Consider the following 14,432-nt stretch of genomic DNA (forward strand, 5'->3'; position numbering starts at 1 on the left):
AAATGCGGCGGCCAACGGGTGGCCGGTCTGCCCTTCGGTGGAACCTGCCGGCTGCCGTCATCCTCGAGATCCCGGCCGAGCCTCGCGGGTAAGTAATTGCATCTTTACTTATTCTACCGATTACAATAATTATTATTACGTTATTTCGCGAATATTTGGATACCAGCGGATACTTTTGAGGCTTCCACAGGTATATTGAGAAAAATATCTGATTAAGATTAATTGGAATTCTGATTATCTTTGGACGAATTATAAAATTCTGATTTGTCCATTTTCAACCAGAATTCCAATTAATGCAACCAGACTCTTTTTTCAATGTACTATAGTATTAGTTGCTTCTCGCGCTGATGAAGCAAATTGCAATGTTCATATAACGTTAGTAATGATGTATCAAGATAGCAAATATAATTATTTGTAGTACAGTTTTTTACTCTCTTTCCATTTAATTTATATCTTTGATTATTTCACGGAGATTACTCTTTTATTTTTGATATTTTTATAAACGGTATTTTTATGAACCTCTACAACGGTATTCTTATAAAATGATTTTCTCGTTATTGTATTATGCCAAGACATGTTGGAGAAATAGATATCTACGAAGTGGAACGTCCTGCGCATCTAAAATATGAGGGTGTTGGTTCCGAGCTCGAAAGATAAGTGAGGGCGGAATGTAAGAGCTTCTGCCTGTCGTGCTGCCGATGATGTTCATGCTCTAATTGTACGCGCTCTTCGTATTAGAGATTTTCTCCTTGTTCGCGTTCGAGATAGCGTGCATGCGGCGAAGCGCAGAAAGTTCTTGGCCGCAAGCAAGATAACTGAATTTTATTCAGCGACTATACCTACTTTAGTTTGCATTTAAATTGTTTTAGATTATATCGTTTTGTTTGTCGAGAGAGACGCTTCAAGACATGTACTACAAATGATACTGGGTGAATCGTTTGAAATGTAGAGCAGCAACTTTTCGATTAAGACAATTGATACTTTACACTTGAATGGTTTCCGCAATGGCAATTGTTTCTGCTATTATGCGAAATATAAATGTATATACATTGTCTGATTACTGAAATTACATTTGTCATTGGTAATCGATGGTAAATAAGGATAGCAAATAGTAAAAAATTTAATGTACATTATATTTCTTGTTTCTACATATTTTTGTTTCTGAAATGCTGTTTTCATATAACAAATAAAATAGATTATTATACATTGTTAAAATATAAATATGAAAATATTTAATTCAGTAGCACGCTTATAATGAGAAAAAAATTTATTAAATTTTATGATATATATTTTTTTAATAGTACTACTTAAAAATATACTACAGTAAATGTTTATTCTTTAAAAAAAATGATAATTAAATCAAATTAATGGTTCTTATACCACATAAATATATGTTTACATTTAGTAAATATTCAATTAGTACTGTTTAAACAAGTATTTATTAAAATTTAATACATTTTTTCATTGTATATATGCATACAGCGTGCTAAAAAAATGTAAATTTAAAAAGATTAAAGACACTCAAATTCCAGAAGAGTGCACCTTGACAGAATAATTTCTCTGATATCCATATTAGAAATTGAAATCAGCGTTGTCAGAAATTTCATTATTCGCGTTCGATTTGGAGATCTAGGTCGGCGTAACAAGTCGAATCGAAACAGTTGTGGGACGATCTCCTCTCGCGAGTACAACGGTTAAACCTATTTGTTAGGTGTGCTGAGGACCGCTATCGACGATCCATACGACCAGATGCGACGGAACCGGCTGGTGGAGCCGAGATCACGGGCGCGCAGCATCTCGCCACATCGACCGTCCTCGCAGCGAGATTCCAGGAGCCAGAGCGTGGTATCAAGGGCCGCTGCCAAGGAACGGAAAGGTACGACCGAGGGTACATCACTGTCCAGATCCGAATGGTTCGACAAGGAGCCGAGCACGGTTGTGAGCTATGACGATCGCAAATCGCGACCTGGTTTCACCAGCGGCGGCGCGTCCTCGGATGATTGGATGCTGGATGAGACTCCGGAGAGTCACTCGCGAACTCATTCCACCGCGACATCTGCCAGACTGACTCACGTCTCAAAGAAACCAACGAGGGAAGTGAATCAGAGAAGGACCAGCCATGACGACTGGAAGAACGGAACAACAACATCAGTTACTGCGGACTCGCGGAAAAGCATCCTTGAGTGCAACGTAAATCCGTATCTATTACTGAAGAAACAGAAGGACGAGGACGATTTGAGTGACGATCTGTCGGATAACGCGCTGGAACAGGACAATCTCAGAACAAGATCGTCCAGTCTATTCGATTCGTCGAAAGTTAAGTCGATCGAGAGGATACCGAATAGAAGTGCTGTAGCGGCTATCGGAGGTCAAAGAATCAGAGTGTTCAACGAAAGGCCCAGAGAGATATCGGACGACGATGACGACGTGTCACCGCCGGTTACCAGGATCCCGATACCGAAGGTATCTCCAAAGAGACCACCTAGGCGATTGAAGGAGGCTCGGCAGACACTGAAGAGCATCTTGAAGCGCGGTCGAGTAATCGAGAGCAAAAGAAAGAATGTACTCTTCAATGTCGATAACGTGATATTCGCACCTGAAAAACCATCCGAGGCGACACGACTCTCGTGGAGCAGGATCGGCAGAATCGCCAATTGTGGTAAGGAGCAGCGAGACAATAGCCCCGAGTCCAAAGAAGAGAAGGAGGAAGCGTCAATCATGCCACAAGAGCAACAGGAAAAACACAACTTCATCACAATTCCAAACATCAGGGATCCAAAAGTGAACAGAATCAGATACAAGGAGCCAAAAATTGTGCCAGAAGTAAAGAAAATCACGCCGCCTGGTCCCGACAAAATCAAAATAGACAAGTTCGTTCCGTCTAGGAAATTTGATCGTTCCATTACGTTCAAGAAGCAAGATAAGATTGGAAGCAAATCGCAATCTTCACTTGACAACTCATTACCTGCCTCGAAGATCGACATTTCCAGAGAGAGGATATTACCAGAGGAGAGGAGATTGTCGGATGAGAGAGCCATCAGACTTGAGGACGAGACCGAGTTGGAGATCGAGATCGAGGAATTGAAGGATCGTCTCCCAGGTATCGCTGTAGACGAGAAGGATTTAATCCTAAAGTCTGAAGGTAAGATTCTTCTGAATTATTATAAAATTCTTAATGAGCTTTCTATAATAAGCCGTTAGTAATAGATCGAAAGTTAGAAGCGAGTTGCGAGTCAGTAATATGTCATAAAACAATAAGTTAATAATCAGTGGCTGCGTAGAGATGTCCAAATTTCATTTTTTACAATTTACATAAAACTTTTATACGTTATGATTGATCAATCGCATGAAAATAACGATCTTGCTGCGGTATTTAAACATTTAGTTAGATACAGGTCTGAAAATAATTTTATTGAGCTATTAAAATAATTATGTTGCTTTATCTATAAATTGACGTATCCTATACGGCATTTTTAAGAAAAACAAAGAAATGTACTTCCTATTTTAAAAATAAAATTTTAAATTCATAATAAAAAATTTTAAATAAAATTCATAACATAATTGTAATAATTACAAAAATAATCTTGCGTTTTAAGAAAAAACATAAGCTGACTTTTTCTTCTCTTTCTCTTTTTACCTTTTGATTAAAAATTTTTTCATACTATATTATTTGACACACGATAGAGCTTTATTTATATATTCATTTTTTTTGTGAATTACATGTTTCATATACAAGATTATATAATTAAATACGTATTATTTTTTCGATTATATATAAATCGCTGCATTCGTCATGGTTATCACCTCGTTCTTTATTTATTTTCACGCATTAGCTATAATTTTATAACAGTGTACGCGATGATATTAGCGTTAAACGTTTTACGGTGATGTTCCCGGACGTATATAATTCATTTCTCAAAATTAGTGTCAGATATTCGTAATAACATAATGGTTATCTCAGAGTCGTATCAGTAGCTATTAATAATATAGAAGTAAATTAATGATCAATTTCTTTGCAGCGATAACTATAACCGGTCAGTTTACGGTCGCTGTATGTGTGTGTAACGGGGACAGTTCGCCCCGAGGATGGTACATTTATAGTCATCTAGGGGTTAATCTCGTTCGCGGAAATTAGTAGCCTAAACGTACAATGCGACTCTACTTTTCATATCATGGATAGAAATCTTGGTCCATCACAGATTGATAATCTTGCACTGGAGCATCAGCGCTTATCGTATTATCATCATCAGTATGATCCTCCTCTCATCCGGCCATTATGCTAATACGTGTGATTAATGAACCGCGTGTGGCTAACATGACTTATCAGGCTATCCTTGAACTTCCGAAAAAAGTTACGCATTCATGGTTCGTGCAATGCTCCTGCTAATGGTTCACGTCTCGTGTTTTCATCTTGAGACTTTTAAAGATTAGCAAATTTTTTGCAATTTACAGTACCGGCAACGTCATTTCTCTTCGGAGAGATACATGATGAAATATAAATGTGGAAGTTATTCTTTCTTTCGCGTGGATAATGATCATTTTTGTTAATTATATATGAGGGTAATTCAAAAAGTACTCTGTGTGACATAAAAATGACGCCACAAATATTTAGATAACTATAATTTTAAAGATTCTGTACAGAGCTGTTAAAATTTCAAACAAATGTGTTCATCAATTTCTTTGTTTTCGCCACGTAAAGCAATCAATTTTTGGTTTCATCGTGACAATGCACTCAAAGGGACTATGTTGAAAAATAAGAAAAACTTTGCAAAAAATCATGTTTTCTTTATCGAAAACTTTTCGAATTATCCTCGTAAATGGCCGCAGATGTCAATCGTGCACAAAATTTGATAAGTTAATACGCGAAAGCGAATTGCAATATATGAGTAACCGTCCTTAAGACGGCTTTGCCGATGACAAGAGGAGAAAGGTTAGCAGATCCTGACGTCCCTGAGTTTTATCCTCGAGCTGTTTGGATCGTTTTTAAAAGTAGCCTAAAGAAGCCATGTGAGTTGTGTCTGGAGCATTCGAAAGTGTATAAGGTCAGGGCTAGCTGGCATCAAATTGACGAATTATTCTGGTTACTTACTCCAAAGATACATTCTAGCTAATAATAGATTGTTAAAAAATTCTCTTTCTCTAAAATATTCTACTATATATTATATTATAATATATTATATTCATCTTTGTGTAATATCTTCTTCAAATTTCTGCGCTACTTATTTATAAATCTTCTTATCTTTTATTTATTAATTTTCTTATTTTGCGTTTCTCATTCTTAAACGTTATTGTTTACTCTTTCTTTATGTTCTTAGAGGGCTTCCCCTAGAACAGCAATAAATACTTTATCTATCTATCTCTCACTCACACATTACATCTTTTTAGATATAGAATGCACAAAAAAATATCCTCCTTAAAAACTACAACAGTCGAATATTTACTGACACGATCGAAAAATTTATGTTAATAAATCATTAATTTATTTTCCGTTCATCAACAAGTGATATTTTTTTGTAGAGAAAAAAAAGGACTTTTTACCTATCATAATGGTGATGTTGGATAATCTCTCCCTCTCAGCTTTTTCGAATGAAGATGTTAAATTGAGTATTTTTAATTTTACTCAAGAATATATCTTTTAAATTATTTTAACAAACGTCGTATATTTATCGCAAAGCAAATGATTCTCCACAGAGGCATTATCATGCTACGGGCTTGCGTTTCCTGAGCATTCGTGTTGAAAAAGAGAGAGATGCCGTGAAAGTGGACGCGTGGGAAAGATACTACGAAACGATCGGGGACAATGCGAGCGGCGGTTGTCCGCCTTATACGGAACATGTACATATTTATCGGTACGTCGGCGGTAACTCGCCGGTGTATCGTAAACACTTCGTCGAGAAAGGAAGAGGAATAGTTACATATTAATTTAATCGGTAACGATTCGATCCCGTTATCTATTTTTTTTAAGAGGAAAGGGAGAAATGCGCTTATTTCCTTTTAAACATGATTTCGCTGATGGCATCGAGCACTCGTACGTGCTTCCGATAACAAAGTGCATCACGTAGTCCCGGTTTGCGAGTCTACTGCGATATGCGAATTCCGGAACCGCGGAAGTTCACTTCACGATTGAAAATATAATTTTGTGAAAGTCTATAGTGGCTTCCAACTAAGTATGAAATAATTTCCATCGGGAATTTCTTTCGCACTTCATGATACATTGTTTTATTATCGTATCAAGATTACATCGTACGATATTTCGTTCAAACAAAAAAAAAAAAGAAAATAAGATAATTAGATTAGGCGTTAATTACGAAGAACACACACACATTTTAGAAAATATATTTTAAAAATATATATTTTAGAAATATGTATTTATTTCCCATTTTTCTAGCAAATTTTTTTTTAATTTGTTATCTATCACGTATATTTCATCGGAAATTTCTTTCGCTATTTTATATATATATATTGTTATATTATATAAAAATTATATCGAATGCGATATTCTATTCAAATAGAAAGAAAAATTCAGATAATTAGATTCTGCATTAAGAAAAACGATTAGAATATTTATTCTCTATTTAATAAAATTAAAAAAAAAATTTTATCTATTATGTGTGTGTAGATTTCCAAAGAATCAATTTATGAGTCTCCGTTAATTTTCCATGTTGTTATTTCGCATAATTAAATCTTTCTTGAAAAGGACTTCGAAATCAGGTCTGACGTTTACGACGTGATGAGTGGATTCGAGAATGTAGAACTCGCGGTACAAATTGAGTCTGCACACGGACACGAGATAAGACGTGACGGGAAAAAGTCGTGTGAATTAACTCGGATGATTGGCGGTAACGTCGGAGTTGAAATGTGCCGCGCCGACCGATTTATACGCGACTCGTCTGAGTGCCGGTCTCGACAAGGAAAAATAAGAGTTATGTGAATCCGTTCTATTAATAGAACGAGCGTTGCGTTAACCACTCTTTACGTACGTCATATTAATTAGTATTGCGATTAATTGATATTCCGCGCGCAATCTTTGTCCGTCATAAGTCACGTTCCAATGCTATTAACATCGGTTATAATAGTAGTAGCAAAATATACATGTCGTAATGTAATAGTAATTGTACACCATGTGCATGATGATCGTGCCGATGCACTTTTTGGATGTATGATGTATTTATTGCTGACGATACGTCGACTGGTCGAGGCGAGTTAACATGTAGCTCAGCAGTTATGCTTCAATAATCGAGCACGGCAGTATAGTTCACATCGAGCTTATAAACTGACAGTTTCTCTCGGAGAGACGTTAAGAGCCATTCTTAAAATGAGACTAAAGTCCCGTTGCATCAATGTTGACTAGACTAATCCGGATTAACTAATAATGTCTCTTTTAGTCACAATCGAATAATTAATGAGCGTCTTCGGAAAATTGAGTGCAAAAAAGCGACTCCACTTGTAAATATGCAAGGTATAATGTCGTATTATAGCTCTTTCGTCTAGTTTCTCTAACAATTGTATATATTTGCAATTAAATTTTTAATTAGAAAATTTATGTAACTCGACTTTCTTTCTTCTTAAATATTATGTAATTTATTCCTTCCTATTATAAATAAAATAAAATAAAATAAAATAAACTTGATTTGCACAAAAAATGTTGTAATGGGAAATTGTTTTTGAAAAAATTTTTTTCACATTTTATGTTTGGTTCGACCACTCCTTAAGTATTATAATACGTCCGTGAATCTTTATGCTCACGGCAGTGTATAACGGAAAATAAAACAGATCGTCTACGATGATTTCCGGTGATCGTGTTTCCGGTGTAAATGTACTGTGCGACAACACGTTAGATAACTGCAGGCGAGCGAGCGAGTGACCGAGCCGCCTCGTAACCGCGATGCACCGAGGTTTCCTCTCTTCTTCGCATCCGCGCTTTGTTATTTATCGCTTCCACACTAATACTAATCATCATTGTTACGAAGAAAGTTAGTAAGTGCACCTCTTTAAAAATAATAGTTTATTATACCACGATAATTACAGTTAATTATTTGAAATGCGAATTGTAAATATAGAAGCATTAAATTTTTTATTTTAAAAGCAAATTAAATTGAATTAAAAAATTTCAACCCTCAGAGAGAGCTTACAATTTGAGTTTTTTTTTTGGCACAAACGGAAATTTCACTCTCAAATTTCACCGAAATAAAAAGAGAAAGGAAAATGGATTAAATAAAGATTTTTACATTTAAGTTAAAAAATTTTGATAATGTAATTATGTAATAGAGATGTTGAAAAGTAACTTTGAATTTTTTCACATTTTTGAAAACTTAGAATAGCCTAAAAAAAACTAGAATTGAACAAAAAGGATCCAGATTGCAAACGGAAGGAATAAAAATATGACTGTAGACAGTGTAGACGGAAGATTAATTAAAAAAAATTTTTTTTAATAATTTTAAATTTCAAATCATGACGGAAAAGGAATAGCAATTAAATGTTAGTATCGGCTTTAGTATTCGTTTTTACAAATGAATTTTAGTATTCAATGTGTATAATTCAGTGGATTCTAAAGATAGAATATCTCCATTCATTGCTTTACACAATCCATCTCTGTTCTTCCTTCACGGCGCGTTTTAATTAGTTACTTCCACTCTACTTTCTAAGCTCAGGCACGAGTAAACTCGGCGTTCGAATTATAAAATCTAAACGCCGATTTCTTTTCCCAAGCAAGAATCTTTTTACGCTCGTTTCTCCTCCCCGCACCGGCGCGGCGGACATACGATCTTCATGCAAGCGCGCGATGCATATCGCAGATTATTTTCGTTCAGTTTCACGTTTTGTATTGCGCGTACGGTAATTCAGTAACAATGTAATAACACAATGACGATAATTTACACGGGACTGCTTTCTACGTTCTTTCCACTTTGAAAATTAATAACTGTAGCCAATCTTCTAGTAATTAAATTGAGGTGTGTCTGTTACGCTATTTGGATCACATTTGAATATAAATTTTTATTTGCTGTTTTGTTACTATTAATTAACAATTTGAATATTATCTTGGGAGATGATCTTCTTAATACATCAGAAGTATTAATTAAAAAACTATAAAAATAGAATAAACGAAATCTAATATTGTAATGTACATTCTATATTGCAAAGATATCAGAAGTTCTATATTGCAGTTGGATTAATGCACATACATTATGTGCATTAATTGCATTCATGAGAAAAAGCAGTTTTATATACATATATAACTGTTGTAAGATTTTTAATATGATTGATTTATATTATACATTTAATTTAAGTGAAGACTACGGGAAAGAACCAATTAAATTGAAAAATATTACAACAGTTCTGTAAAACTGCTCTTTCTGCTAAACGCAGCCATTCTGTATAAATTTATATGATGCAATATAAATGTAAATAATAAAAAATAAGCAAATAAAACAGATTAAACAATAATTAAGATTAGATATAGGACCGTTTATATGAATAAAGCAACTAAATACGAGAAGTACAACAATTACGATCAAACCTAGATATTAGATTGATACATATACATGTATTTTAAATAAATTTTTATTTTAAAAATATGAGAAAAGATTAAATGTAAATGAACAAAATGGATGCATGAAAAAAATTTTCTCGATAAATACTCAGTGGATTTTAGAGGTACTATCGATCATGCATAAGCACGTGCTGCGCCTTTAATGAATGCACCTGATCGTGCAGCTTGTGGGGAACTTTGACTCTTTCGCGCCGTCGTTGTTTACTCACGGGCCTCATAAATCATCAGTTCGTTCCCTTGATCCGCATGCGCATGGTCCAGAACCATGTAATTATATGCTTTTTAGAGATCTCTCACGTTTTCACTCGTTCGTACCGACGATGAGCGACGGTGCTTAGCTGTGCGGCTTGATAAACCCTTTTTCACATCATGGCGATTCACGGTCCGTACATCATCAGTGATCTTCTTCGTTCGTTTTGCACGCGGTGGCGTAAATCCTCGCGCGAACGAGGAACCCGGTCGTCCATCGTTCACTTCGTGCTTTTCTTTCATAGAAGAGCGACTCGTTACCTAGAATGTTTTAGAGCGATGTTCTTTTAAGCGTGGCGTATCTCTCTCTCTTTGTTCGCTACTTCAGACTTTTCTTGACTCATTGTTTACATTTCCTATGCGTGATGTAAATGAGCATAGTTTTTGCGATCGCCTTACTTGCCGGATAATTGCTTGAAACTCGAGGAAAAATACGCATGAATATTACCTTTTTTCGCGTCTTTCAATAGCGAACTTTAAGCTAAGGAATTCTAGATCGATTGTACTCTATTAATATTAGATTTCAGATCTAAACTTTTTAAAAATTTTACGCATTATATTAATTTTTATAATAATATTTAAAATATTATTACATATAAAATTCTAAGATATGATAAACTAAAAATGGGACAGGTATATTTATTGTTTTTGAAAGTATTTTATGGAGCATTTATACTGACGTCATGTTTGATGCTACGCTGATGATCAACACGCTTAAATCAGCACAAAGAAGGCTCATCAGCTATTGCGGCACAATGCTTAGTTTCGCAAAACCTCGCAACGGCGGCAGCTCATCTTTTCTTTTACGTGCGTGAGATTGATCCAAGTCATAAAGCCATAAACGAGGCGAATCGGCGATTTGCGCAATCGCTTTTGCGGCCGGATAATCGCACGCGTCTTAGATATTCCTGATGGCCGCATAAAGTGGAGCAACTGTGGAAAAACCGTTGAATTTTCTCGCAGCGAGAAATTTCAAACTCGTTTTGCTCACGAATCACCCAAAATCGGCGCACTTTCACCGATCATTAGAGACACGTATCGAAGGAAATCTTTGATTTTACATAAACTTTACATTGAAATTGGAGTCGTAACGCATCAAATTTGAATGAAATATATCGAAAGTCGAAGAGGGTATTCTTACTTGAATAATATTTGACAAATAAATAATTTTTTTCTAACATCCGTTACAAATTCAAAACTATTGTAGAAGATTCCAATTCTATAAATAAAAATACAGACATTTTCCAAATTTTAATCTGTAGTAGATATATGTCATAGAAAATAATACAAATATATTAAAACTATTTCAAATCGTCAAAAGTACAAACATATTAGCATGTTAACTTCATTGGAATTTTTTTGCTTCTTACGGGAATGTATAATGTGATTGTTTTACTAGAAAGAGGTTGAATGTATTTTCCTTCTGCGAATGCAATTATATATTATAATATTATTAAGTGATACCGCCATAAATCTGCTAACTAAGAAATAGCATAAACTTTCTCAGACACACGTCCAAGTAAATTTTGATATTAAATCGTCAAGCGTACTTTTCACGGGTATCCAATTTCAACTTCATGCTTCACATCTGCGGTTTTGCTTCCGGGGGATTTTAGCGTTACGGACATTTCTCCAGATCCGTGAATTAAACGGAAATTCTCGCTTTACACAAAAGAAGTACTTCTATTTTATAAATATTAAATGTAAAAAAACAACAGGAGAAAATAAATCACCGAACGAACATTCGCGAACATAAAATTAAATGATATAAATCGTTTACTCTTTCACAGTTCGAGTTTGAAAGTCATAAAATTGTTACTTATATAAACATGAAATGCATAGTTTTATTAATCGGTTTTATTAAATTTTGTAAAGCGCTGAAGATATCTGACAGATAAGAAAATTATATGTTTTGCTAGAAATGATACGTATACTAACTGTGTAATGTATCTATGGCTGTTTTTCACAGCCGAGTAATATGTAATTTGTTTTTTTGTAATTAAGAATAATTATGCTATATTAAAATACTTTCGAGTCTTATAACAGGAAATGTACAATAGATTAATATTTTTTTTCAAACCGAGTTTGGGGAAAGGAGAACGGAAATCTAATATATCCTACTTAATACTTCTTAACTTTTTCTTTTTAGTATGTTTAGGCTTTACGTGTTACATGTCTTAATATAGTTTAAAAATTATGTTATAAATGTGCACATTAAAAATATATTACGCACATATTTTAACAAAATGAAAATATTATGAAAAGATTACAGATTTTTCTATATTGTATTTAAAAGTGACATAAAAGTTTAAACGATTTAGAGTCTAAATAAAAAATTATTTTATTTAAATCATAATTATGTTGTTAAATATAAATATTAAACCTTATTGAACTGTTTCATATGTACATAACATTCACTTTTATACGGAAAATATAAATTTCCAATTCTAGTTACTTTTTGCAAAAACTACAGCTCATACATTTTTAACTGTTACATCATTACCTATATTTTGATATTACAGTTTGTGTGCGTGTTTAAATACTATCATGAAAAGATATGTGATAATTAAAATTCCATACCGTCATAACTTCTTTTCATTATCGATTGATTTCTTCTTAATCGCTACCTGCAGAGAACTCGAGAAAATCCTTCTTGACGCGGAGTCAAAGCGATCGGTCGTTCAGCAAACCGGAGATCTCGGCGGGTGACGTCCTGTTTTCGGATACGATGCGCCTCAGTCTCAGCAAGAAAATCAAGGAATCTTCATCGTCATCGTCATCGTCCGCAGTTTCACGCGAGGATGTCGACGAGGAAAGTTCGCCGAGAAGAAAGAACGAGACAAAAGAAATCGACGAAGAAACGGGTGGTGAGTTTAAGAATTCCGATCGTGAGATCGAGACTAGCAAGAACGTTGATGAGATTCCTGAGAAGACCGCCGATAATACCGAAAAGGAGGTTGATGTACCTCCAGACGCGCGCAGTGATATTTCCGATGCGAGTAATGAGCATTTCCGTACGATGAGACCTACGAGCTGGTCTCCGCCGCCTGGTAGGCAGAGGCATCGCTTCAAGATCGGTAATTCTACCGCTGATACGGATGAGAATCCTACCAATTCGATCAGGGATCATCGGCGAACGATTTCTTCAGCGTCGACAGCATCGTGGAATTCGACGAGCTCTTACGGATCCTCGAAGATCGAAATCAACTCGCCCGAGAGCAATGTCTGTAAGATCACGGTAAGCCCGCGCTCATCGCCGCTGGTACATCGGCTGCAGATCGGTCCGGAATCCAGTCCAAGAGGCGCCAGAAGAACGTCCATCCTTATCAACGGTGATCAAAATACAAACGCGGAACTAACGCCAGGTAACAAAGTAACTATCAGCGTCGGCGGAGAAGATAGCGTGTGCAATCCGACAGTGATCTCTGTAAACTCAGAGAATCCGCCGAAGGTCCAGAACGCCGTGGAGAATCGCACTCTGGTGATACTCCAAAATTATAAATCGAACATTGTGGTCGAGTCGACGAATGACGATTCGCGTTCTAAACAAATCGGGAAGGATCACGTCGTCGAAAATAGCGAAACGAATCTAAAGATGAACGGCGAAGCACCAAAGTCGTCTAGCGACGATACTTTCTCGTGTCGTCACGTAGAACAGTCGGCAATAAATTTTGAGAAACAAAAGAGGCTGAGTGTTGAGATTAAATCTTCTAATTCTAATCAATGTTCGAGATTTTACACGGATGAAAGAACGCGGCCGGAATCCAAGACGCGGTTCAAGGATATCGAAAGTTCCTCAAAACTGCCCATCTTGTCCAAGGAGGCTCTGATCTCTAAACTGCTCGAAGATTCCCTACGAAAAGCTCGCGAGAACGGTGAAATCCTGGACGAGGACAGCGGCCAGGCCATCTTGAAGATCCTGAAGCAGAGCTTACTGAAGAGCAAAGAATACGAGAGTTCTGAGTCTACTCTGGAAGCAAATTATTCGCGTTCATCCAGCTTGAATTCGGATGGTGATTTCATCTCGACGAATCTCTTCCTCGAAGAGAATCCATACGAGGTGATCAAGGAACCGATTTACGAGGAGATACCCGACGAGCCGCCGCCGTTACCTCTAAGTCCACCACCCACAGAAGATTATATCAAGGACAGAATCTACTTCGGTGACGTCGAATATTACAAAAAAATCACGCCGGATCAGTTTCTCGGTCCTTATTTATCCGAGGAAGTCTTTAAGAAGTCCAACTCGGAGGATCTGGCCGAGACCTATTTGTCCAAAAGTCCCGAAGACTTCTTCAAGAAAATGTCAATGTCGCCCGAGGACGAGAATAACATCTCTACCAAGTTCGAATTGTTAAGTTTCTTAATGGATTCTAAGGATCGCACGCGTTCCGCGGAGGAAGACGAGGATGAAGACGAAGACGAAGAAGACGATGCCGAAGGAGACCTGGAGGCTCTATATGAGCAGAAGGAGACTAGCCTGGGCGATCTCAGTTCCAAGAGTTCACAGATCTCTAACGTGTCCGACAGTAGCGAGGAATGCAACATTATCTTGACGAGCTCACCGGAGACGTTGAAGGTGAGTTTGAAACTACCCAGACAGCAAAATGTTAGCAATTTATCTACAAATTGC

The 14,432-nt window shown here is 36.2% G+C and overlaps 1 protein-coding gene across 1 annotated transcript in view; it reads left to right on the forward strand.

The window, feature by feature from the left end:
* Positions 1-14,432, forward strand: part of RhoGEF64C (Rho guanine nucleotide exchange factor at 64C) — a 77,906-nt gene that overhangs the window by 59,218 nt on the left and 4,256 nt on the right. The window contains exons 4-6 of the mRNA XM_018449593.1: positions 4-88; positions 1,712-3,142; positions 12,433-14,378. Coding sequence (XP_018305095.1) covers positions 4-88; positions 1,712-3,142; positions 12,433-14,378 — 3,462 coding nt within the window. The remainder of the gene's footprint in view (positions 1-3; positions 89-1,711; positions 3,143-12,432; positions 14,379-14,432) is intronic.

The sequence above is a fragment of the Mycetomoellerius zeteki genome, unplaced genomic scaffold, assembly GCF_001594055.1.
Source record: "Mycetomoellerius zeteki isolate Tzet28-1 unplaced genomic scaffold, Tzet1.0 scaffold25, whole genome shotgun sequence".
Taxonomy (NCBI): Eukaryota; Metazoa; Arthropoda; class Insecta; order Hymenoptera; family Formicidae; genus Mycetomoellerius; species Mycetomoellerius zeteki.